Source organism: Protopterus annectens, chromosome 8.part0 (genome assembly GCF_019279795.1).
Source record: "Protopterus annectens isolate FY-2018-M chromosome 8.part0, PAN1.0, whole genome shotgun sequence".
NCBI classification, from domain to species: domain Eukaryota; kingdom Metazoa; phylum Chordata; order Ceratodontiformes; family Protopteridae; genus Protopterus; species Protopterus annectens.
Window position 1 is genome coordinate 1,345,523,837 of NC_056741.1, and position 26,575 is coordinate 1,345,550,411.

General features: G+C 40.4%; 1 protein-coding gene across 5 annotated transcripts in view; it reads left to right on the forward strand.

Annotated features, from left to right (window-relative positions):
* The window catches only part of KMT2A (lysine methyltransferase 2A), a 3,231,120-nt gene that overhangs the window by 701,162 nt on the left and 2,503,383 nt on the right, over nucleotides 1–26,575 (forward strand). For all 5 annotated transcript variants that reach the window (XM_044080894.1, XM_044080898.1, XM_044080897.1 and 2 more), the window contains exon 5: nucleotides 9,560–9,794. In XM_044080894.1, coding sequence (XP_043936829.1) covers nucleotides 9,560–9,794 — 235 coding nt within the window. The remainder of the gene's footprint in view (nucleotides 1–9,559; nucleotides 9,795–26,575) is intronic.

The window sequence follows — 26,575 nt, forward strand, 5'->3', positions numbered from 1 at the left end:
TTCAGAATACCATAGTGCTGTCTGTTCACATCTTATATACACAGTCTCCCTAATTACACAATTACATAATTTCCTTCCCAAGCCCCATAGTGCAGGAATTACATCATCAATAATAAACAATAATAAATACATCAGACATATAATACAAAAAATTCCCAAACAGATAATAATACCCTCTCCACGTTCTTAAAAGGTGTGTTTTAAATAAAAAATAACTGTTTTAGTTTTAGAAAGGGTAATAAAGATATCTTTTCATTCAGACCAGGGGGAGAATGTGCATTTAATCTTATCTGCCATTTCAGTTCTATAAATTCTAAATATTCCTCCACAGGTCCTCCCCTCTCCCCCAAATCTACTTGTTCAAGAATGTAAAACCAAAAACTATGATTACTGTTGATATTAATATGCTTATACAGGCCATTATTAATATTTCTTTGCCTTATATCATAAATATGCTGATATACCCTATGTCTGAAGGCATTTTTTGTTTTCCCTACATAGAAACCTTTACAGTTTTTACATACCGCAATGTAGACCACCCCTTTGGTATAACAGTACATTCTCTTTTTGTTCATGATAAATCCATAATTGTCCATCTTGAATCTATCAATATTCATCATATAAGGGCACTGAAGACATCTACCACATTTGAATGTACCCCCTCCCTGTGTATTAATCTTTTCGTTTTCCAGAAGTCCTTTAATTAAAGTATTTTTCTTATAGATTATGGTGGGTTTTACACCTAATTTTTCCAGGACCCCTAAATCATTTTCAAAGATTTTCCAGTATTTGTTTACCACATATCTTATGTCTTCAAAATCATTTGAATATGTAAGGATGTTACAGAGGAGGGGATGTCCGGAACCCTTCGTAACAGATATCATTCATGAGGTGAAAACTAAAAGGGTAAGTGGACATTTCAGAGCCCTTTTAGGTAATGTGAAGGAACCCCAAAAAGAAGAAAGTAATAACAGGGAACGTGTAGACACGGTTTTACAAGTGGACTAATACTTACATATTCGAATGATTTTGAAGACATAAGATATGTGGTAAACAAATACTGGAAAATCTTTGAAAATGATTTAGGGGTCCTGGAAAAATTAGGTGTAAAACCCACCATAATCTATAAGAAAAATACTTTAATTAAAGGACTTCTGGAAAAGGAAAAGATTAATACACAGGGAGGGGGTACATTCAAATGTGGTAGATGTATTCAGTGCCCTTATATGATGAATATTGATAGATTCAAGATGGACAATTATGGATTTATCATGAACAAAAAGAGAATGTACTGTTATACCAAAGGGGTGGTCTACATTGCGGTATGTAAAAACTGTAAAGGTTTCTATGTAGGGAAAACAAAAAATGCCTTTAGACATAGGGTATATCAGCATATTTATGATACAAGGCAAAGAAATATTAATAATGGCCTGTATAAGCATATTAATATCAACAGTAATCATAGTTTTTGGTTTTACATTCTTGAACAAGTAGATTTGGGGGAGAGGGGAGGACCTGTGGAGGAATATTTAGAATTTATAGAACTGAAATGGCAGATAAGATTAAATGCACATTCTCCCCCTGGTCTGAATGAAAAGATATTTTTATTACCCTTTCTAAAACTAAAACAGTTATTTTTTATTTAAAACACACCTTTTAAGAACGTGGAGAGGGTATTATTATCTGTTTGGGAATTTTTTGTATTATATGTCTGATGTATTTATTATTGTTTATTATTGATGATGTAATTCCTGCACTATGGGGCTTGGGAAGGAAATTATGTAATTGTGTAATTAGGGAGACTGTGTATATAAGATGTGAACAGACAGCACTATGGTATTCTGAAGAAGTCTAATTATTGACGAAAGCGCTAAATGTTATATGTTTTTATTTGTGAGAAGTCAGTATCAGTAAAATTACATTTTTTATACTCTGGTCTTGTTTTGTTGGACCATTCCTGCTACTCTTTTATTTACTGCTCCTTGCAAGCAGGCCTGGAAAACATTTTTTTTTAAAAATTCCCTTGGATGGGAATGTTTCTGTATGCATTTCCACTGATATCCAGGGTCATTCTGAAAATTTGAAAAGGACTGTCTAAAGATCAGTGTGGTGACTCCCTTCTAGCCCAGGTAACAATGATGGTTCTTTCTTCTGGAATTGACCAAGAGAAATTGCCACAAGGTTCCTTACCCAAAGGATCTACATACACAAGACAAGGGGTGTTTTGATACATTTCACCCTCAAACAACTTCATCTTACTGACTGGATGATTTTATTTTTATAGTTTCATAGGTTCATAGGCAAGTTTTTCTGGACCATTTTAAGCCTAGCCAATTTCCCTTTTTGTGCTCAAGTTAACCTATCACAGCTAGCTGGAATTTTGTAAATTGTGAATATCAGCATGATTCATATGCTTGTTGAAAATGTATTAGAACTGTGTCATATAAGATGATTTGTACAGACAAGTGCTGAAGAGCTATATTGTAGAGAACTCAGCTTAGAGATGTGTTCACAGTGTACACTACTGGAAGAGAACAGAAATGTACATAAACTGTTGTAACTGTGTAAATGTATATATTTTAACAGTGGAACCGGGAACATAGAAGGTAAACTTGCAAAACTTCAGAAAGATAGTTCAAATTAAATTACTTTATAACTGCGCCATAAAAGATGGTTTCAGTGCAGCAAGGAGACAGTATGTCTAAAACTACGGAGCCGTCTGCATTGTCTTGTAAATATTTTATTGTTTTATGTCTTCCATCAGCTGCAAAGATCTGAGGGCTATGTATTTTCACAGGGAGATGCTAAATGCTGGCAGTTTCTAGCAATGGGGGTTTATCTTGGGAAGTTAAGTCGATGAAGTGATGTCATCTTACAAGCTAATTTAAGACCTCTCTCAGAGAGTGAGAGAGCATTCTGTATTTTGTTATTGACTTGATAAGAAGACCCATTCACCACTCTTGCCTTGTTCTGCAAGTAAGTTAACTAGGGTGCAGTAATTTCTTTTAGATAGTCAGGAATGTAGATGAGCTTAATTTAGATGTTTTTATTTTTTTTATTTGAGACTGTCCTGCAATGTTTTAAATGTTTCCTGTGATTTTGAACTCTGATGTAACTGTGATTGTTTACCGAGTATTTTTTTGCTCTTTTATTATTATTAAATATATTTAAACCTTTCATTACGGCTGATATTTGTGAGACATGTTTAAGTTCTGAGAGTACTTGCATATTTATTTAGTGACATTGTGGGCCACACCTTATAGTCTGGCTCTTGGTCAAACTACCATTTGGATTAATAGTAAAATTACACAGTAAGATTGAACACCCTTTGTTAAGGTCCTTAGAGTAGCTGATGGCAGTCAAAACTACCTTATAGTCTGGGCAGAAGGGGTGTGTGTGTGTGTGTGTGTGTGTGTGTGTGTGTGTGTGTGTGTGTGTGTGTGTGTGTGTGTGTGTGTGTGTAAATCAAATCTCGAAGTGTGTGTGTGTCAGATACTTGGGCAGGGACACGAAGCACTGATTGGACAGAGAAGGGTGCGGGAGGTCTTGGCTTGGCCACTCAGCTGAGATCTCAGCAGTGTAGCTGTGCCAATGGGAAGTCTTATTGGGGATGTGGAAAAAGAGGGAGAAACCAGCCCCAGACTGACTGTGGTCTCTGTGTGCTCTTAAGGGAAATTGCACTTTACTGTGTGTGTACTTGTCATCCTCCCAATGTGCATGTCCCCCACTGTTGCCAGTGGTGAGGGTTGAGTCGCCTTAATTACTGGGCCAGTGGTGGGGAGTCACACCATGCATGGTGTAAAGCATTCAGGTGCTACTGTCAATTAGTAGGATGGGGGGTAAGTCTGTGGTAAATTTTCTGTTTCCATTTATAGATCCAGGTTGCACTTTAATATGTAAGGGATCAGTTTTGTTTTATGTGGATGAGGAGTCTATTCCAGATCAGTGGTTTCCTCTATGAGAGATGCCTGTTTCCCCAGACTGTTTAGTTGATGTTGCAGAAGTTTTTTCAGAGTATTTCTGATGCCATTTGAATTGCTGATGTGTACTAAACCCATCAGTATCGGGTCAGAAGATGCCTTGTATGCCAGACACAGGTCACCTCTTAGCAGTTTCTAGGATGCCAAGTATAATAGGGTTTTGAGTCGATCCATGTAGGAGATGTTGTTTAGGCATTGTATCCATTTAGTAAGATATCTCCGTGTACATTTCAGTTGTTGCATGTGTCCAGACAGATACATGCCAAGGGGGCATTATATTCAATGATTGGCCTAATGAGGTCTGAGTAGAGGGAAACAATGATATCCCTGTATCTAGACTAGACACAGTTCCTTAGTTTGTAAGCTTTGCAGTATAGAAGGACTGTCTTACAACAATGGACACGGTGAAAAATTAAGTCACTGTCCGTATAAGTTCCAAAATCCTGAAGTAACTGGGTGAACTGTAAGGGTCGTATTGTCAGTATGGTAGTTCCCTGCTTTTGATATGTTTTTGGCACCTTTTTTTGTGGATGTGCAACTGGTGTTAAAGAAGGCAAAGAAAGTTGCTACTAGGAAATGTATTGGTAAAAGGGGGAAAAATTGTTAGTTGGTTTCTGTACAATTGGCTTTGCAGTATTTGCGGAAGTTATGTGGCCTTTTATATTCATCTGTTAAGGGTCATCCCTCAACTATTTCAGCATGACTGCTCACGGATCCTCACCTTTCATTACAATGTTTGGTCAAGATTTCTTGAAAGGGGTTTTACATGTCTGTCCACTTAGAAAACAGCTGGCAGTTGCATGGAATCTTAACTTTGATTTGGAAAAATTAACTAACTTTTTTGTGAACCAGCTGATCAGGCTAATTTGGGGTTCATTAATTGGAAAACAATATTACTAATTGGTCTGACATCTACAAGAAGAGTGTCTGAGGTAAAAGTTCTTATGGTGGGCCACTTCATAAAGACATGGTTTCTTTGAGAATAGATCTCTCATTTATACCTAAAGCTGTTTGAGTTTTCATTAAGCCAATCCATCCATCTCCCTGTTTTCTTTCCAGACCTTAAAAACAAGGGAGAAAGGATTAGTCGTACTCTGGATCTGTATAAGTTAGCTGTGATCATCTTGACAGGAACTAAACCTTTCAGAATCCAAGCAGCTGCTGCTTTCTTATTTTTTTTTTTTTTTTATTTTACATTTACCGGGAAAGTCCGACTGGACACAGGTCCATTTTCAGCGGAGGCCCGGTGAGAAAAGCTCCAAGAGAAATACAAGACAGTAGAATATAATAACAGTACAAAACAGAAGTAATATTACTGCGGTGGTGGTGCTGCGGTAGCGTTGTCGTCTCACACTAAGACATCCTGTTCGATTCTCAGCTAGAGCGTCTTTTGTGTGGACACATGCGTGAATGGGCATACCTTTGTTGAAGGTTGTGCGTCAGGGCCGGCAACTCGGCACGTAAAAATCTACTGCCAATCATTAGCAGACCGGAGTTCCGCTGTGGCGACCCCTAACCGGGAAAAGCCGAAAGACACAACAACAACAACAAAACAGAAATAATATAATACAATTCATTAAAATATATGAGGGAACCTTAATGAAGATTATGAAAAAAGGTAACCCGTGTCAAAACAAATTATATTTCTGATGGCTGTCCCCTGCTGTTCCTTTTTGTCATTCCAGCTATAGTAAGGCAATTCCAGGAAGGGTGAAGGCTCTTTCTGTGAAGATCTTTTCTTCCTCTATGCCTTTTTTGGAAAAGATTGGACTCTGGAAGCAGTCTAGAGGTTGCTGCTTGGTCCTCTTATTTACCTTTACAAAGCACTACAAACTAGATTCCTTTTGTAGATCTACAGCAAGCTTTGCTAGGAACATTCTCCAGTACCCTCTTCCTTACTCCTCCCAATAGCTATGTAAGCTCTTGGGTTCAACCCATGTAGCTTAGGCTAATGCAGTAGTGATTTACTGGAACATCTGCTGTTATAAGTTTGTTTACAACTGAACTTAACGTGCAGAAACACTGGTGACTTGCTTGTTATCTAAAACTTGTCTGTTGTATTACTTCTCCAACCCTTCCCAAACACAGTCGCTAGAATAATAAGTCAATCCTGCTTGAAAGAAGTTCCCTGTAGGTTACCATCATGCCATACTCCTACACTGTCTAAACTTAACAGTCCATTTTAAATCCTTCAGCACTTTGTGTAATACTCAAAATCTTCCTGTATAAGTCAGTACTCTTGACATATAATAAATCATCAGCGTAAGCCCTAATAATGGGCGTACCTTGTTTTAATAGAGAATTATTTTGTCTGAATGCAGTGTACGACACAGTGGATATGTAATCTAGGTAGTAGTATACTTTTAACAGCAGCCCCATCTAATGGCTTTGTTCACTGTAGTCTGACAACCTATGCAGCCATTAATAATGGTTTGAAGTACAAGTTTGAATATATTTCAGTAAGCAATTTATTTTTATTACCAAACCCTAATTTATGTAGTGGTGGTGGTTGCAAATGTGAAAGTCATAAGCTTTAACTATACCTGATTTATTTTTACAGTTGTCTCAAAAGATCTTTGATCAACCAAAGTATATAGGTTCCTAAAATCTCAAATTTCTTTAGACATAAGTTTTGCGCTTGAGTTAAAAACTCTAATGCATTAAAGTTTAGAAATTCTGGAAAAAATGACCTCACTCCTATCTCAAGGGAGCATTACACTAAGTTATGGATCATAGCTAAACAAGCCACATGCAGACAATAGGGCAAAGTACCTCAGTTCAAAACAAAATCACCTTCCTCCACGCAGTTCTGGTGTGAGGTAGATAACATCTCTAGTAGAAATCCGCCTACCCACTTTGCTGTCTGGGCCATATTCTTTGCTGTACTTAATCTCTCTCTTGCTGATTTTCCTCAAAGAATTATTCAACCTTCCCACACAGTAGAACATTAAATTGTCTTGCACACAAATTCACCCTAACCCCCAGAATACCTCCCACTCTTGTACATTTCCAAAATCTGATGACCTTTACCTCTACCAATTTAGAGAATTTGTAGTCATCTCTCTGAACCACATCTATATTCATAGCCTCACAACCAGTAGCATGCCTTGTATCTGGAAGTCAGCCTTTGCTAGACGTACCTGATGATCACAGTCCCATGTTAGCTTCCCATTTCTGTCTATTCTCAGTTCTTCCTACCCTTGGTAAATTCCTTGTAAAGAATCATTTACAGCCCACTAGCTGCTTACCTTGACAAGTACCACTTAATTTCTTGGAAACAGTACAACTTTTTTGCAGATAAAGTACTGTGATCGCTGTCTGGAGACACTGATGACATCCTCAATAACATTGATGAAAATAACCTTATTGGGGTTGTATTCATTGACCTTGCCAAGGACTTTCAGTTGGCTGACCACTCCATCCTATTATCCCATTTACAACATATCTCTGCGAGCTCTGATTCTACCCAGTGGTTCAGAAGTTTCCTTACTAACTGAACTTTGACAGTTAAAATTGATTGAGTTATTAATTGCATTCTTCACTCTTTTGGGGGTTCCTCAGTTCTTGCTCCAGTAATGTTCTCCATTTTCATATGTAAACTACCCATTGACTTCTCATCAGCAACTCCTTTAAGCAAATTAAATCATTGTGTATAGCTCCAACCTTTCTCATGACATCACCCAAAATAAACTTCTACCCGACCTTCTATAACTAAACAATTGCCTTTGTTTTTTTCTTAAGTACTACTTAACCCTACAAAAAAAAAAAAAAAGAAAAAAAAAACTTACAATCTCTTTCTCAAAAAATCTGTTTTATCATCCTCCCCTTGGCATGATCATCAGCACAACTCCTTGGAAAAGGCAAACTGGCTTCCTATTCAAGGCAGACCCAATATCTTCCTTGACTTTTCTCTTTTAAACTCCTACTCCAAGGCGCCACCCTCAAACTCTGAGACTATAAGAAGCCAATCCACTAATAGCCCTACTCTTATAACTCCACTCACTAAACTTCATTCCACAGACAACAGCTTCTCTGCTTTTGCCCGTAAACTGTGCAATTCGTGATCAGCTATATCAGTTGCAACTGTTGTATAATGATGTGCTCATCCCTGTCCATATTCTAGTACAACTTGGATATGGATGGGTAATAGAAAATTTACAGCAGGGCTGCACATTGTACTTTTAATGGACAGAGGCAGCTCCTAAATGCATTAGCCCATGCACGAATCCCCTCAAACTATCTATAGTATGGTCCCATTTTTTTTTCCTCATTAGGGGTAATATCTGATTATTGACCATGGGGATGCGTAAGGTTAGTCTAACAGCAAACAGGATAGGTTAATTCGGGCAGGCGGTAAAGCGCTTTTGAAGTTCCTAAGCTCTCTTATAGGTTGGCTTTGAAGTAGTCCCCAAAAAGCAAAACGTGTGTATATATTTTATCTACTAAAATTTTTTGAAAGACCCAGTTATTGCCTTTCAGAACCTCGACAGCCCAAATATTGGAACAGTACTACATGTGTAGCAAGCAGCCTTTGTGCATGTAAAATTAAAAGAAAAAACATAAAACATTTTTTTTTGAAGATGACAAAACCCCTGCACCTCCCACACCCTCTGCTAAGTATATATACCAACTCTGAGATTGCACAGTATCAGTGGGGGGGGGGCATATTCCCCAACTTTGAGAATTGTGTGGTCTCGCACACCTGCCAAGCTGGGAAGAGTTGGAACCATTTCTCCTCTCAACAAAAGCAGCAGCCACTAACCGCTGCCATTCTCAAAATACACAACAGTAAGTTCCAAGTCACTGACATGTTGTCTGATCCAAACCTAGAAGAAACGAGAGTTGATAAAATCCATCTACTGCAGCAGTGCAAACATTGGTGAAACAAAGGCAGTATACAAGCAATCCAGCTAGAGCAACAGGACCCCAAGATCAGTATGCCACAGCTAAACATTATAAAGCTGTTTCATTTAAATGTTTGTATCATTTACTACTTATGTAATTTGGCTTACCTGTATATGTACGTACTGCACATGTGTGAAAGTAAAAAGTCCGAACGGACGTTTTCCAGTTTTTGCAAAGTGAAAAAAAATGTATTGAATTTGCAATGAGCGAATGCACAGTGACATTCGCTCATTGCAGATTCAGCATTTTTGGTGCGGATTGCACTATAGTGGGGATCTGGAAATTGACCCTTTCCCCACTGTAGTGTGATCTCGGAATTAGAGTAGGGTGGGTGTGGGGGCTGCAGGGGGGCTTAGCCCCCTGCATTACATTGTGTGTTCGACATTGGAGTTCGAAACTCAGCAAATCTGCTGTTTGATTTGCTGATTTTCGAACTTCGGTGATGTTCGACATCCAGATTTCGGCATTGCGGTTCGCCCAACGGGCCGATCGACAACATGATTTTCAACATTACAAAGGTAAACCTGTAATTCTTTACACCACTTTGATTTGACTTAAAAACTGAAATGTTAAAATATGGACACAGTAGTCAATAGATGCATCATGATGTTCTTATTGCTATTAAGGTTTACAGTGGCAGCTGTTTTGCTAATTGTTGATTTTGATTTTTGTAGATAAGTCGTCCATTGCTGGCTCTGAGGATGCCGAACCCCCTGCTCCTCCTATTAAGCCCATCAAGCCCATTACAAGACACAAGACTCAGTTGGAGCCTCCTGTAAAGAAGGGGCGTCGATCAAGGCGTTGTGGTCAGTGCTCTGGCTGTCAGGTTCCAGATGACTGTGGTGTTTGTACCAACTGCTTAGACAAACCGAAATTTGGTGGCCGCAACATCAAGAAGCAGTGTTGCAAGTGAGTATGACATATTTGCATAAAAAAAAATAAATAGATAAAAACACTATTTCTTTGAAGTTACGTATTGAATAGTTGCATATTGATAGTTTTTTTGTGCTGCATGCAGATGACTTTGCTCTGAGAAACTGGTATGTGTTATTAAAATTATATATGATGCTGTCAGTTTCATTCATCCCTCAACGAGTGGGCTCGAATCAGACTCTGCTGCTTTTTACAACTTGTGGATACTCAATCTCTTGAGCTCCTCCCTTACCCGTAATGCTAGAGTCCCCTACCATACCTCTGATCTCATCTGCCACCTTCGCGTACAGACATGGTTGCGGTTAGCTTTCAAGCTTTAGTGCTCTTTGTGAGTAGAGTAGGATATTTACAGTTCATTACCTTTTCTATTTATTCTGTATAATGCATTCTGCTCTTATCCTTCCTGCACTTATCAGTGTAATTTAGCTTGCCATTGTTGGTAATCTTTTTGTTTCTTTTGCTCAAATTTTACCCTTTATGGTAATTTCTTTAATTACCATTGTTGGCAATGTTTCACTTTTTCTTTTTCTTCTTTAAAAAAAATGTTTTTCTTTTTATTATTTGGACTGTGATTTTCCCCAGTATGGCTGAAAACCTTTAGGATTTAAAAAATGTAAATATTGTGGTTGTAAAATCCTTCTTTCAGAAGCACAAGATTCTTGTGTGTACTGTTTAGGCCCATCTCATTTAAGAGTTTTGGACCATTTGTAAGGTCTTTAATCCATGGGCCTTAGTAGACCGCAAAAGTAAACTTACTTTGAAAGGTTTATTGCCAACTTCCTTTTAGGAGTCTTTATTTGGAGCTCAAACCTCCAAGAAATTAGAGAAGGAGTCCAGAAAGTGTCCATCAGACCCTTTTGGATCCTCCGCTCCTAGCTCAAATCCTACTGTTGAAAGACCTCTCAAGGTGTTGAAGCATTTGGATCTGATTTCGGATCCAAAGACTAAACCCTCGGATCTAACAGCTTCTGGTAACTGATCTACATAAGGTCCGACACACTCAGAGCTGAAGAAGTTTCCCAGGACCTGATATGCATCATCTCTAGATCCTGTTCCTTCTCATCTTCTTTCGTCCTTCCTAGAAAGACATCTTTCTAGGACCCCTTCAGTGTCTTCTCGTTCTTCCTGGAGTCTGACAGAAGCAGATGTGGAGAGAATGATGAGATTTCTTTCGGCACAAATTCAAATGGGAGTTCTCCTGGTTCCTAACCGATCGGATCTGGAGAACTTTACCAGTACTACTCTACCTATTTTGGCTCCTGTGATCTGCTCTTTGACTTTGGAGCTGTTGGATCCAGGACTTTTGGAACCATCAATGTCTGACCAAAGATTGTCGTATCTTCTGCTCTGATACCTTCTCTGAGTGGACTTGCTCCGAGTGTGTCAAAGCGAGATGACTCTGAGCTGTAGTGCTGTTGCTGGATCTGAGGTGTTGGAGTTGACTTCAAAGTTGCCAGAACCATCTCTGCCCCTCGGAGCCTTGGCTTTGGACAGTTTGGCTCCAACCTCTGCATTGGATGGGCTGCCTTCAGGTCAGAGGGAGCTGACAATCCAGAAGCATGTCTTCTCAGCACTGTCAGCCTCCTTTCCCCAGGACATTCTGTCTTTGAGGTAATGGAGAGAGTGTTCTTTACTTCTAGAGAAAGGAAGATTCCACCCCCCCCCCTCCACACACCTGGATCTGTCTGTCCAGTTTCATATGTCTTTGTGCCTTGAGCCTCAACAGTCTACTCCACAGGGCCGGCCAACTCAGTCTCCAGACTACTTAGCAGGGTATACCCATATCTTCTGATACTTCTCTGGAATATCCTGCTGAAGTCCCGAGGAAGCGAAAGTGCAAGAGGAAGCACTTGGACTCTCTTAAGAGTCAGTCACAGAAGATACAGATTTTGACAAGGACGGGTCCCCAAGATCACCACCTTATGATGTCTTCTTTGGAGACATTCCAGAGATCCTCAAGCAAAAGGGGTGGTTGGTCTACCAATAACCCTTTCCAAGAGGAATTGGTATTCCTGAAATCCTTTAGGTCTGGCCAGTCTACCTCTTGGGTGACTCCTCCCGCTGATGAATTAATTGATTTGAACTCTAGGCAGGTGTGGAAGGAACCTGACTCTCTTCAGCCGATCAGCAAGAGACCAGACAAGATCTTGGCACCATGGAAAGAAAGAATTTTGGAGTAAAGGAGTTGCTACAGTAGATGCCATGGTTGTAGTGGTGGCCACAAAGAAGGAACTTGCAGAACAGAGTTCATCTGTCCGTCACCCGAACAGGTAGTCTAGGGTGTTGGACATATTTGGGAAGTGTGTTTCTGCTTCAGCAACTTTTGCAGTTAGTTTGCTGAATTATTTGGCACACTTCAACAGATAGCAGAGGAATTTGATTAAACAACTCTCCAAATCTCTCTCTGGGACCATTACTTCTGAGGCAGAGACCTCTACTGGCTTACAGTTGGCTACCCTACAGTCCATTTTGAATTCTTTCATGAGGCTCCTTTCATGCACAGCTGAGGGTTCGGGCATTTTCATTAGGACACATGCTTGGATGCTTCTGTGTGATTTTGGGGAGCCCTTCAAGTCCTCCGTCAGTGCTGCGTTTGATGGAAGTTCTTTTGTTTGGCCCTAAAGTTAAAGACAAACTATCCAGGTGTGCGAGCAGGATGGTAAGAGCCCGTCTTCAGTGAGTGTACGATTTTTGACCCTTCAAAGAACCTTCTGTAAGAATCATTGAGGTGGTCAGAAATGTGGATCAGAAAATCCCAGGGTCCTTTCCATGATAAATGTGGAGGTAGATCCCTCAGGGGCAGAAGGGGGAACTCTAATGGAAGACTCCCCCCACACAGCAGAGGAGGCCCACAGAACCAAGGATCTAGGGATACTTTCTCTGACCGATCCTACCAGTGCTCCTGAAAGGAGGCTCTATTGTCCACTTCTGGAGGCAGTCGGGGGTCTGCTGTCCCTGCACAGAGAGCCTGGGTACACATTAGAAAAGATGCATCGGTGCAGAGGATTATGCCCAGAGGTTATATATACCATTTTCCCTCCCCCACTTTTAAAAGTAAACAAAATTACTGGTGTCCCACCCAGTCAGAGGAAAGCAGTAGCGCTTAAAAATAAGAAAGCAGCTAGAAAAAAGTTTCATCCAGGTGGTTCCCCAGACCAGAAAGAGTGTGGAACTTACTCGAGTTTCTTTTTAGTGCTTAGGAAAACAGGGGACTTGAGGCGAGTTTTGGATCTCAGCATTCTGAACAGTTCAGTTCAATACAATTTATGAATGGTCATGGTTCTGTCCATTTTGTTTTTCCTGCACAGGGACGTCTTAAGGATGCGTACTGTCACATAAAGATGACCAGATGATCCAGAAGATACCTACACTGTGGCTGAGAGCTTGGTTATTACCAATTCAGAGCTCTACCTTTTGACATCACCACAGCCCCTTGGGTGTTTACCAGATGCATGGCAGTAGTAGCAACTCACTTGAGACTGCAAGAGTTCCAGGTGTTTCTGTACTTGGATGTTGACTCAACTGCTCCGACCAGGCATCTTCTGATAAAAGCACAAGATCATGTACTCCAGCTTTGCTGTCATCTAGGAATTGCCATCAGTCACAACAAATCTGAGCAGTAACCATCTCAAATATTAGAGTTCATAGGGGCCTTGTTCAATATAGTATGATTGACAGCCTCCTTTCCCCTACTAAAGGGTGCAAACTATTCGATTTCAAGTCAAAAAGTTAATCCAAAATTCTTCTCTATCCGCTTGATTGATGCTACAAGCCGTGGGATCAGTGTCAGCTGAGATAGTTCTGGTTCCATTAGCAAGATACCATATGAGAATTCTTCAGTGAACACTAGCAACTTAGTGGTTTATTTTGCACCAGTTTGTGTCCACCCAGATCAGAATGACTCAGGCATGCAAAAAGTACCTCTTGTGATGGAATTGCTCAGATCAGATTTTACAAAGCCACCCCTTCATTCTTCCACAGTGCAAAATCAGAGTAATCACTGATGCTTTCCAGATTGGTTGTAGGGGTCACTTCTTCGGAAAGACAGTCCAAGGTACCGGATTCCTTGAAGAGGCCAACACGCATGTCAGTGTCCTGGAAATGAAAGCAGTACTCCTAGCGACCTTTCAAGAGTCTTCCATCCAAGACTGTTGCAATTTAGGTAGACAGTATATCTGTGGTATCGTACATCAGAAAACAAGGAGAAACCAGATCTTAACCTCTTGTGACAAGAAGCTGTGAGATTGTGGCAATGGGCAATCTCATACAGTTAATTTCTGATAGCAACACATATTCTGGGGAACTCCACCGTGATAGCAGACAAGTTGAGCAGGTCTATTTTATTGCCTCATGAGTGGTCTCTCAACACACAAATTACAGTAAAGATATTTCTCCAGTGAGGCCAACCTTGCTATGACCTCTTTGCATCTCCCTTCAACAAGTACAGCAGGTTCTTTGCCCTGTCTCTGTCACCCGACTGTGGGAATCAGCAAGAGATGCTGTCCTCCACGATTGGCCTCCTAATCTTCTTTATGCTTTCCCTGCAACAACTCTAATTCCCAAGTTTCTCCAGAAAGCATCTCGATTGAAGAGCACAGTCATCCTTATGCCACCTTATTGGCCTAGTGAGATTTGGATCCCCTTTCTCTGGCCTCATCTAGTTTGCCCACCATGGATTCTGGATCCAATTCCAGACCTCCTGTCTCACTTGACAGGCATGATTCACCTGGACATTTCAATCCTAAAGTTGATCTCATGGTTTCTCCACTGATAGCCAGACAACCAAGACACTCCTCCCCTGTAAGTCACCTTCTATGTCTTCCCATAAAGCTTCCAGTAGAAAAAAATGTACAGAAGTAAATGGAAAATATTTGCTTTTTTGGGCACAACAAAGAAACATTAATCCCTTTTCAGCACCAGTACCTAAAGTTCTTGAGTTTTTGGCTGCAATTACTAATGCAAGGGGCTAGCTCCTCGACTGTTTGTTCCCTTTTCCGATTTATTTCCATGTAGGAGGAAATAATTCCTGCTTGGTTTCTTCAAAACTTTAAAAGGCCTTTATAAGATGAACTTTGCTTCTTAGACCCCCTTTTAAAGATTCAACTCTGCCATGTGGTTGGATTTAGTATTACAAGCTTTAACTCAATCTCTATTTTATACCATCAACAAAGTATGAACTGAAATTGTTTATCTGGAAAACTATCTTTAGTAGCTAATACCATCTGCTCGAATAATCTCTGAACTTCAAGCCCTGTCTTCTGTGCCTCCTTAATTAATTTTCCATAAAGGTAAGGTAGCATTATGAACCAAGCCATCTATCCTTTCTAAGGTGGTGTCAGAAGTCAACATCAATCTATTAATCTTCGTTTTATTTCCAAATTTCACGAACAAAGGAGAATACATTACATTTGTTGGCTGTTCACAGACAGTTACAGTTCTGTTTGCATAGAACAAAAAATTTGAAAAAAAAAAACTGATCAATTATTTGTTTCCTTTCCAGAATCAAAATTGGGCATACTGGTTACCAAAGTAACTTCAGCCAAGTGGTTAGCTGATTGCATTTCCTTTGTCTACAACAAATTGGGTTTGTCTTTATCAAAACCTTTAAGAACCCGTTCAACCAAGTTCATGGCAACTTCATCAGTATTTTAATTCAGGTCTTCCATGGATGATGACTGCAGCTGCAACTTGGGCTAATCCTCGTCCCTTTATTACTCATTACAAATTGGATCTGGTCTCGAAGGGAAGAGCAGCCTTCGACTCAGCAGTGCTGAGAAATATCCTTCCTTAGAGTCCTCCCGGGATTCAGGTAGCTGGTGACATTGTCCCACTTGTTGAGAAATGAATGAGAATTGACATCATCAGATTAAAGAAGTTATGTACTTAACATAACATTCAATCTGTTTTATCCATTTTCATTCTTTCTCAAGTTCCCTCCCTCCAACCCCCTATCATTTTGTTTGTGACTTTTGGAAGAAAGAGAATATACTAAGGGAACCAACAATGTTCTTCGTGTTTCACTGTTGCAGTCATCACTTTTGGGTTATCTGCTTGCAGTAGCCCTCAGTCGGCCTGATTAACAAAGTCTTGGGTCCTGCGTCAGTTGCTGACCATTCATCCATGACGTCAAGTAGTCAGGGGTATAAAACATGCAGCCGACCCCATTACATCAGTCTTTCTTGCCGTGCGGTGCCCGAAGCAAAAGCAGTTCACAAGTGCCGGTCGGCCGACTCCTGGAATTTTCATTTTTGAGTTTCAGAACCAAAGTCTTCAAATAAAAACCAAGTACCCCGTTGGGGAAACTTTTTCTTGCTCCTTACCAATGTCAGTAAAAGTCAATAATTGCATTACTTGTGGAAAGCAAATACCTCATAAAGATTTTCATTCGTACTGTATTTTTTGCCTAGGCCCTAACCACGACGTACCTTGCTGTCAGTTTTGTGCTTTATTTAATCAGCGCACTATCCGTCATCTGTATATTTTCGCCTCTAAATATTTCGGTTCTCGGTTTAATTATCCAGAAAGGTTGGTTAGCCATCCGACTACCGGGGTTCCGAAAAAACGCAAGGATAAAGACAGAGACAGGCTGCCGAGGTCCAAAACTGCCGACGATGCTTCTCCAAAGCCAGCTGCCAGTTCGCCGGTACTCAGTGAGACGCTTTTGCAGCCTCTGATACTGGCTACTTCTGATTCGCAGGCCGCTACTGAGACCCATTCGGAGTCCGGTATGCCGCGAGATGCTTCAACTATGGAACCTGCGGATGTCTCTACCTTGGATGGGTCCGGAGCCGCTGCGTAGGCACCGGCTTCTGAGGGTGTATTCAGACCTACGGACTTGCATATTAAACTGACGCCTCCTTCTTTTAGGCCTAAAAAAAACGACGCCCAGGCTGCATGCTCAGGCCTTTATGTCTAAAAAATAAATGATAAGAATGGCTGAAGATCTTATAACTCTAATAAGGGGAAGCCAGCCACCCCTTTCTAAGAGACCTAGGACTGAAGTTGTTTATGAATCTTCTGACCAGGATTCTGATTTTTCTGATTCTTCTGATCTGGATTTGCCCTTATCTACTTATGAGGATTCTGATGCTGAGGACTCTATTCCCTCGGCTTCCCCTCCAGTGGATTTTTCTTTTGGTGAAACCTTACATACTCTAAGGGAGCATTTCCACTGGGAAAGCCAGGATTTTTCTGATTCAAAAAAGAGGCTTAGGGATTTCTTACTCCTGCCTCAGCATAGGCTTTTAGCTATTCCTCCTGTACTAGATATTGTTGATGATGCTTTTTCAGAATCTAGTTTGACCCCTGATTCTTTGCCTCCTGCTTCCAGAAAACCTGACCGATATTACAGGGTTCCTGATTCACACAAGTTCCTTTTTAAAAATCCTATTGCAGATCCAGAGACTATTTCACAGGGACCCAAGGGCATTAAGGCTTCTACTGCTAAAAATCCTACCCCCTCTGATAGAGACTCCAGGGCGCTGGATAGATGGGGTAAGAAGGTTTACACTTCTGCAGCCTTGGCCATTAGGGCTTTAAACTGCCAGTTTCATATGTTAAAGTATTAATAGCATGTTATTGGATTGCTTAATCAGAAAATTATGTTGATTCCTGACTGTGTGGAAAAGAATTACAGGATTTAATGCATTCTGCTGAACAGGTTGGAAAACATACTTTGCAATGTGGATTTGATTCTTTAGAGGCCTCTTGCAGGGCTGCTGTTACTGGTTCTGTGCTCAGAAGGCATGCTTGGCTTAAGGAGCAGTCTTTACGTGATCATGTTAAAGCTAAATTGTTGGATGCTCCCTTAAATCAGGACCGCCTGTTTGGCAACAAGGCTGAGGAAGTTATTAAAAAGATGGAAGGTAAAGCTAAATCTATGCAAACTGTTAAAAGATTTCTTACAAGTTCAGCCTCCTAGATTTATTAGGCACTGGCGGTCTAAGAATTGGTCCTTTCCAGCCTCTTAAACGTCTTTTCAAGCCAAACCCAGACATAACAGAAACCCCAGGTTTCAGTTCCAGGGGACACACAAGACTAAACAGTGGGGGGTTTCCGCACCCAAATCAGGGAGTAGTAAGACTCCTCCCTATGGAAAACCGTCTCAATGGCTTGCTGCTAAAACTTCCAAGCACTTCCCAACTGAATGCTCCTTTAGGTGATAAGATTGGTCTGCAGGCCAAAAACTGGGAATTCATTACCCAGGACAAATGGGTTTTAAATGTAGTGTCCCAAGGATACGGATTTCACTTCCACACCTTACCAACACCAAGCGGATGGCCAGATCTACCCCCAAATCAGTGGGCAGAGGCCCAAAATCAAGTACTCTCTCAAGTACGGGGGCTATTCAGTTGGTACCAGAAGAGGAAAAGGGAGAAGGGTTCTATTCGAGACTTTTCCTGGTACCCAGAAAAGACAATACATGGCGTCTTATCCTGGACCTTTCTACTTTAAATACCTTTCTGGTGATTCCAAAATTCAAGATGCTGACTCTTCACCAGCTGCTTCCTATGCTAGGCAAAGATGCATGGTTGGTAACACTAGACTTAAAAGCATACCTACACATCCCTATCAGGGAGTCTTGCAGAAAATACCTATGCTTCAAAGCAGGCTACATGCACTATCAGTTCTTTGCACTGCCCTTTGGCTTATCTACTTCACCCAGGGTATTCACAAAGTACCTAGCGCCAGTCATTGCATTCTGCAGGCAAAGAAATATGCAAATATACCCATATCTGGACGATTGTCTAATTCAGGCAGAAAGCCAGGACATGCTTTTGAATCGTATGGCCTTTGTTCAAAGGGTACTGACTTGTCTGGGGTACACCATAAACGAAAAGAAATCACACCTGGTACTCTGTCAACAAATTGTATTCCTTGGAGCAAGCTTGAATACAACTTCCCAGATGGCTTTCCTCATGCCAGAGAAACAGATTCATTTGACAACCTACTTCAAACAAGTGGCCACAAAAACCCAGTTATCTGCAAGGCAAGTACTGCAAGCTTTGGGGTTCATGGCCTCCTGCATTCTTCTAATTCCATATGCAAGGCTGCATATGAGGAAACTGCAATGGTATCTCAAAAGCCTATGGTGTCAGCATTCACAGGATCTCGAAGCAATGATTCCTATCATATCTTGCCTACGCCTAGAGTTCCTTTGGTGGGCAGAAGCCTGCCACCAAAACAGGGGACTACCATTCACACTACCCCCTGCCGCCCAAACCTTAACAGACGCATCAGACTATGCATGGGGGGGGGGGCGCACCTGGCAGGGAAGTGCGTTCAGGGCAAATGGAACCCAAGTCAAATGCACCTGCATATCAATCAAAAAGAAATGTTAGCTGTATAGAATGCTCTGACAGCCTTCAAGGACCACATTCTTCCAGGGCAATTAATATTAAAGACGGACAGCACCACTGTTACGTGGTACATAAAGAAGCAGGGGGGTACACATTCTTACCCCCTGTGCAGACTAGCCATGACATTGTGGAACACAGCCCTGAGCTATCAAGTACATTTACAAGTTCAATTCCTGCTAGGAAAACTAAATACACTGTCAGACAAACTAAGCAGAAACCCACACGAGTGAAAACTGGAACCAAGGATTTTCAACATGTTGACAAGCAAATTGGGGGAGCCCAGATATAGACATGTTTGCCTCCCCCCAAAACTATCAGTTGGACAAATTCTGCGCAAGGACTCCCCACAAACAAGCTTGGAAAGTGGATGCTCTGTCCTTCAGCTGGAAAAACCTATCAGTTTATGCCTTTCCTCCTGTGCCTGTGCTCTCCAAAGTACTACTAAAGATCAAACAAGACAAACCAAGGACGATTTTGATTGCACCAGACTGGCCACGCCAACACTGGTACCCCCTCTTGTGCGCTGTCACTGTGGGCCCCATGGCACCTGCCACTGACTCCTACTCTATTGTCTCAGCAGGAGAACCAAATTCTGCACCCTCAACTTCAAACACTGAATCTAGCAGCCTGGCTAATTACATAATTTCTCCTTTACCATCCCTCAGTAAACCAGTGATGGATATCATTTTAGATGCAAGGAGGCCTAGTACCAGAAAGTCTTATGCTGAAAAATGGAAAAGATTCTGTGCCTGGAACCAATCTCAAGGGATGAGCACAACCGTGCCCAATTTACCTCAGATTTTACAATACTTAACTGAGATGCATCATAAGGTCCTGTCTTTCTCCTCCATCAAAATTCACGCCTCAGCCATCTCAGCTCATTATAACACAGAACCACCCTTCTCTCATCCACTGCTTAAGCAGTTCCTCAGAGGGGCCAAAAATCTACGACCACCCAGGGAGAGCTCCAACTCCAGCCACGGACCTCAAGTTTGTATTGGAAAAGCTCACCCTTCCTCCTTTCGAGCCAGCTGCCACTGTGGGCTTAAAATTCCTTTCTTGGAAAACGGCTTTCCTTTTAGCAATCACTTCAGCAAGAAGGGTATCTGAATTACAGGCCCTCATGGCAGTGGAGCCTTTCATCATCTTTCATGCGGACAGGGTGTCCCTCAGGACCAATCCCTCCTTTATGCCTAAGGTGGTATCCAGTGTGGCCCTTAATCAGTCCATTCATTTGCCAACCTTCTTTCCTAACCCACAGAATAAAGGGGAATGGATTCTGCACTCCTTAGATGTGCACAGACAACTTAGATTCTACTTGGACAGAACTAAACCTCAAAGGAAATCTGATCAACTGCTGGTGGCATTTGCTGCAGGAGTAGAGGGGAAGGCTATTTCAAAGCAAACCATTTCCAAATGGAAAGACCATTGCATTAATTTCTGCTACAAACACCATGGAAAACCTATCCCACAGGGGATCAGACCCCACACTACCAGGGCTGCATCTACCTCTACAGTCTTTCTCAGAGGTGTCCCTACCAAGGGACATCCTAGAAGCTGCTACCTGGAGTTCTGTACATACTTTCACCAAGCATTACCATCTTCCAATTTTCTCTAAATCCAGAGCTGGATTTGCCACTGCAGTCTTGCAGGCCCTTTAGCTGGTCCTGATTCTATTTAGATTCCTCCTCCCATCCTTAGCTTTGGAAATCTACCCAGAAGTGATGACTGCAACAGTGAAACACGAAGAACATAGTACAGTTGTGTACACTTACCATAAATGTAGATGTTTGAGTGTATTCACTGTTGCAGTCCTGGTTACCTCTACTTTCCTTTGCTATCTTCAAAAGCTTTTTGGTGTATTTGCTTTTTTGTTGGAGGTATAACCTTGTATATTTATAGATTAATTGCTTCCCATTAAGGGGGTACCTGACATCTGGGGCAAGAAAAACTGATGTAATGGCGTCAGCTGCATGTTTTATACCCCTGATGACCTGACGTCATGGAAGACGGGACAGCAACCGACGCAGGACCCAAGACTTTGTTAATCAGGCCTACTGAGGGCTACTGCAAGCAGATAACCCAAAAGTGATAACTGCAGCAGTGAATACACTCGAACATCTACATTTATGGTAAGTGTAAACAACTGTACTTTCCTGCTTTTGAGCTCCAGATATTAGTTTCTCATATTATGATAGTTTCTAAGTTTCTAAACCGCTAAAAAGACCAGCAAACAAAATCTGAGGTATGGCAGGAGACGTGAGCATTATGGTTATGGGAGGAGCTCGAGAGCTTTCTAGTATTAATGAGCTGTAAAAAAGTGGCAGTCTCGTCCAAACTCACTTATTGAAGAAGAATGAAAATGGACAACACAAATATAATGTTATGATGAGTACATAACTTCTTTTTTCATACATTTTGATCATGTTTAAGGTATTAGTTTGTCTTCTTTGTTTACTAGGCTTTATAGCAGAAGTGATTGTTGAGACAGAATTAATTATTTTTCTTAAGTCTGAACTCTTGCCCTTTTAGGGACTGTAAGCAACAAGATCAGAAGTAGTAAGGATAACATGAAACATTGGAAGGGAATTGAATGAGTCATAGATGTAGTGGGTAAGTAGCTGACATGAAACAGCAGTGATTGGGAATGTAAGCGTTAAATGAGTGCATCTGATGTTGCCCTTTTCATTCTTTGTCACCGATGGGTTACGGATCTGACTCAGCCACATTCACAAGAGTTTGGATCCGAGTCTTGAGCTCCTCCTTCTACCTACAGTGATGTACACCATCCACAATCCCACAGCTCTCATTTGCTGCCATTGTATCAAGGTGCAGATCCTGGTCTTGAGTCATGAGAGTGATTTTTTTCCTTTTTTTATTTTACAGACTTTGAGCTAATAATTGGAAAACAATTTTCCTAGTTTTGTGATAGTTTTTCTGTCCTCCTCCCTAGTCTATCTTGTAAAAATCTCACAGGCATTAGGGTGTTTACTTTTCTTCCTACCTTTACTTTCTAACTGCTTTTGCACTTTTCATATAACTGATAATTTCATTTAAAAAAATTCATAAGAGAGTATGTGGGTGTTCACATACATTGATAGTGGTGAAATTTATTTTTAATTGGGTCATGTTAGTTAAGAGTTTGTTTATTGTAGCTATGTCTGAAAAACCTTCAGGGTTTAAGGGATGCACGTCTTGTGGGCATAAAATCCCTCATTCTGTTGGCCACAAGAAGTACATCTGTTGCCTTGGCCCTGGACATTTAAGGTCAGAATGTGAAATATCTGCTGCCTTTAATCCCGTGGCCATATCTGACCCATGGAATAAGCTGATTCTGAAAGGCTTGCTGCCAACCTCCTTCTAATCTTTTCCTGGGTCTCAAACCCCCTCTAAATCGCATGGCTCTGAGCCCAGAAAGAGAGCTTTACAGAAGTCACGGAGGAGTTCCTCTGAACCTCTTTGGAAGCTTGTGAAAGCATTGGATCGGACAACCTCGGATCTGAAGATAGTATCATCTGTATCGGATCCACAGCCTTCTATGGATCTGAAGAGTATTACTTCCTGCTTGAATCCACAGATAGCTTCAGAAGTGATGGAGGTGCTTATAACTAGCTTCCCCCTTCCTTTGGCTTCAGTGTCGGATTCCGGACCTTTGGATCTGACAGCTAGGATCCGAACTCCAGAAAGTGTACTAAGACCGCTCTCACCCTTCCATCCATTTTATTTCAAACACTAACTAAAGCCAGGGGTGTCCAACCTTTTGGCTTGCTGGGGCCGCATTGAGTGAACAGAAATGGTCTTAGGGCCGCATATAAAATATATCATATAGTTAACTCTTTCATTGCTCCAGAAGACCACAGTCGACCTCATGGCTGTACTGTAGGTGCATTTGAACAATGAATAAATGTAATAAATGCCTAATATTTGCCTTAAAATTCTAATTCTCATTCTAATTCTAATTCTCTAATCTAACAGTTAACTCTAACATCTTAGTTAATATATCTATCTATATATATATATATATATATATATATATATATATATATTACCATTCCAGCAGTCCAACTATGTAAAATGTCAACATCAGTAGTCCTACAATACTATAATCCACAAAAATAACCCAACAAATTTGCAATAAAGTAAAGAATCCACATTAGTGACTTAATAAAACAATTCTGAATAAGCTCCAAGAGGGTCTCGCCCAAACAAATAACTGGTGCCAGAAATATGGCCTCAAGCTAAATGCCAAAAAATGCATCATCATCCCCTTTGAGGAGAGTGATGTCCCCACAAATTATCACATTAATAACAATGTTGTAAGCACGCAATAAGTCGTATGGTACTTGGGCACCCAGGTTGATAGAAACCTGACTTTTGACCACCACGTTGTCTCCATTGTAAGGAAAGCTTTTTACATGGCCCACTTCATTAGTAAGGGTATCTCATCCAGGGACAAGGAGGTCATAACATCCCTGTATTCTTCCTTTACAAGAGCCATTATTGAGTGCAATGCCCCTTTTGGCATGCGCCTCAGCAAAACACCCTGCCAAAAGAAAGACTACAGCCATTTCTGACAAAAAAGGTCAAAGGACTAAGTTCACTTAGTTATCCAAACAGATTAAAAAGCTTCTTGCTTTCCTGTCTCTCACCGGCCCCTATAAATTTCATCATTGGCTTGCTTTCCAGGCTAAGAAAGATCCTGCCTTAAGAGACTTCCTCAACCTCAGAAATACTGGTTATACTTAAAACGCTCACTAAAAAGACCACAGCCTTCACTGCAACATAAACAAGCCACTTTTTATGGACAGGTTCTTGACAAAAAAACTCCAATTTCTGTAAAAAGCTCCTCTCATTATCAAACAATGTAGTTCAGCAACATGATGGGCTGGATGGATAGCCATAAATGTAGTCCTTGGGTAAGTAGCATAGCCTTCATCAAACCAGATGGAAAATCCACATACTAACCTTTCCCAGCTGAGATCTAATATTGGTTACTCAAGTCTAGTTGCCCAAGAAGAGGGGCATGTTTAACTAAGAATTCCATTTGCAAAATTATATTCAGTATACATATTAAATCTCTCTCTCACACACACACACAAAAAAAGCCCCTACTTGTAAAATAGGCAACCTCAGTAATCACATGACACCCACTCACTGAATGAAATTGTCTGGAAGTGAAAATATCTGAAAAAAATCATAATAGAGATGGATTCATCCATGTAATTTCCCAAAACCAAAAGGACCATCAATAAATCAACAAACAACTGCTTGGCAAAAAGTAAATCAATAAGAAAACCATAAACTATAATGCTACATACTGGTGTAAACATATAACCTGTGTCAATCCCTAGGTTAATCCATACCAAAAGATTGTTTCAGAGCTTCAGCTATGTACAAACAGCTTTCTCCTAAAAACTTAACTCATTGATATTTGCCTTGCTGTAATTATAACTGTAAAAAAAAATGTTTTTAAGTTTATTCTGTACCTCAATGATTCGCACTGTTACGAGATGTAATCTCTGCCATATTGTATGAGTACTACATCCATAATTTGCTATCGCTCTCTCTCTCTCATGTATTGTATTATATTGTTTTGTGTTATTTTTGGAGCTTTTCTCCCCGGGCCTCTGCTGAAAATGGACCTGTGTCCAGTTGGACTTTCCCGGTAAACAAATGTAAAATAAAATAAAATAAATAAAAATGAACTTCCCTCCAATCTAAAGCCATTTGACATTCAGACATTTTAATTTGTGCAAAAGTTACAGACTGACAGTTTACTGTAATGCTGACCTTCGCTTTTGAAAAAAACTAATTCCCAGACTTTGTCTGTAGCTCAAAGTGTAGAGAGGATTATTTATTTATTATATATTTATTTATTTTTGGAAAACATCTTTAAAACTGTTAAATTGATTACACACCCAGAAACACAGAAAAGTTATTGTGATTATGTAAACCACAGACTGCTGCAAGAAATCAGTCACATTAGCACTCTATGCTTATGTCCGAACAGATGAATCATACCTGTCAATTCCAAAAGAAGTAAAGTAGCTTAATAAGACAGTTATTTGCAAGGTTACATGGCAGTTTATATTGTAAATAAGCAGAAATATTAAAAAGGCTCTGTTTTTCATAATTATGCCGAAAAGTCTTCCAAGGTAAATACAACTTCTGATTTAGTATGGAACCATACCTCTCAACCTTTGAGCAAGAAATCTGGACAAAGCGAAAAATAAAAGTGGGACACAGGCCCAAAAATAGTTATGCATTACAGACACCATTGAAACAACAGTAGCTGCAAACATACATCACTTATAATCTTTCTATCCCATTATTGTCAGTTAAACATTATATGGCTCATTCAGTCCTGCCTTCTTTTGCATCAAAGAAAACCATGCTTTGAAATGACAAATGCATTAAAAATAATAAATAAAACACATTGCATCAACATCCTGCAACTTCCTACCTGCAAGCAACCACAGAGCTTTCACTGAAACTAGGGCTGCTTGTTTCCCCAGAATGACAGCTCTCCCTAATTAAGTCTAATGATATACAATCTACCAGTATCTGGACTACCTGAAATCAGTTAAATTATGACCTGTAAATTGAAAGTACACTTTGTTTAATTAAACTGTATTTCTAAGCTCACTTACTATATTTTTCAGTAACATCCCAATATCCATTTCCAGGTCACTTTACAAGACATTGGCAGTGGTAGACTTGGCATCCTTCAGAACCCCACAGTACAGGTCCACGCTAATACATTGTCCATTAAATGTAAATATCCATCCACTGTAAATGGCAAGAAGGTATGTCTTAAAAAAATCTACTTCTGGAATGCGTACCCAAGTATTAGGTTTTGAAACAAAGAAACATATTCTCCACAGTCCGTAAGTCTCTGTCTTTAATAATCATCGACTGTTGCAGCACTCCCAACACATAAGGACACACTAAAATCCCCAACATTTAAAAATGACATTGTGCCCACTTGATTTGCCAGTATTGATGATCCGCCAAAACTATGCTTACTGTTGTCCAATGTACCACTGCCTAGAACCCACCAATGAAAAAACAGTACTAGGTGCTTTTTTGTTTGTCTGAAAAAACAATACAACTTTATATGCTACAGTCCCACATAGTCAGTCCACTATTGACCCATTAACCCTAGGCTGCTGTCTCATTCTTACTCCCTGGAACTGCATTACCTTGGATGACTACTTTTATTTCCTAAGCAAAAGACACAAATTGGAAGATGAGGCAAAAATCCAGACATTCTTTGAAAATCCATACAGTTAAGAGGTATGAGTTCATGTTCAATACAACACTCTCCCTGTCAGGAAAGCCACAATTTAATGAAAGTGTACTCTTAATGTAGGATATATTTGTGAGCTAACTTGTTTG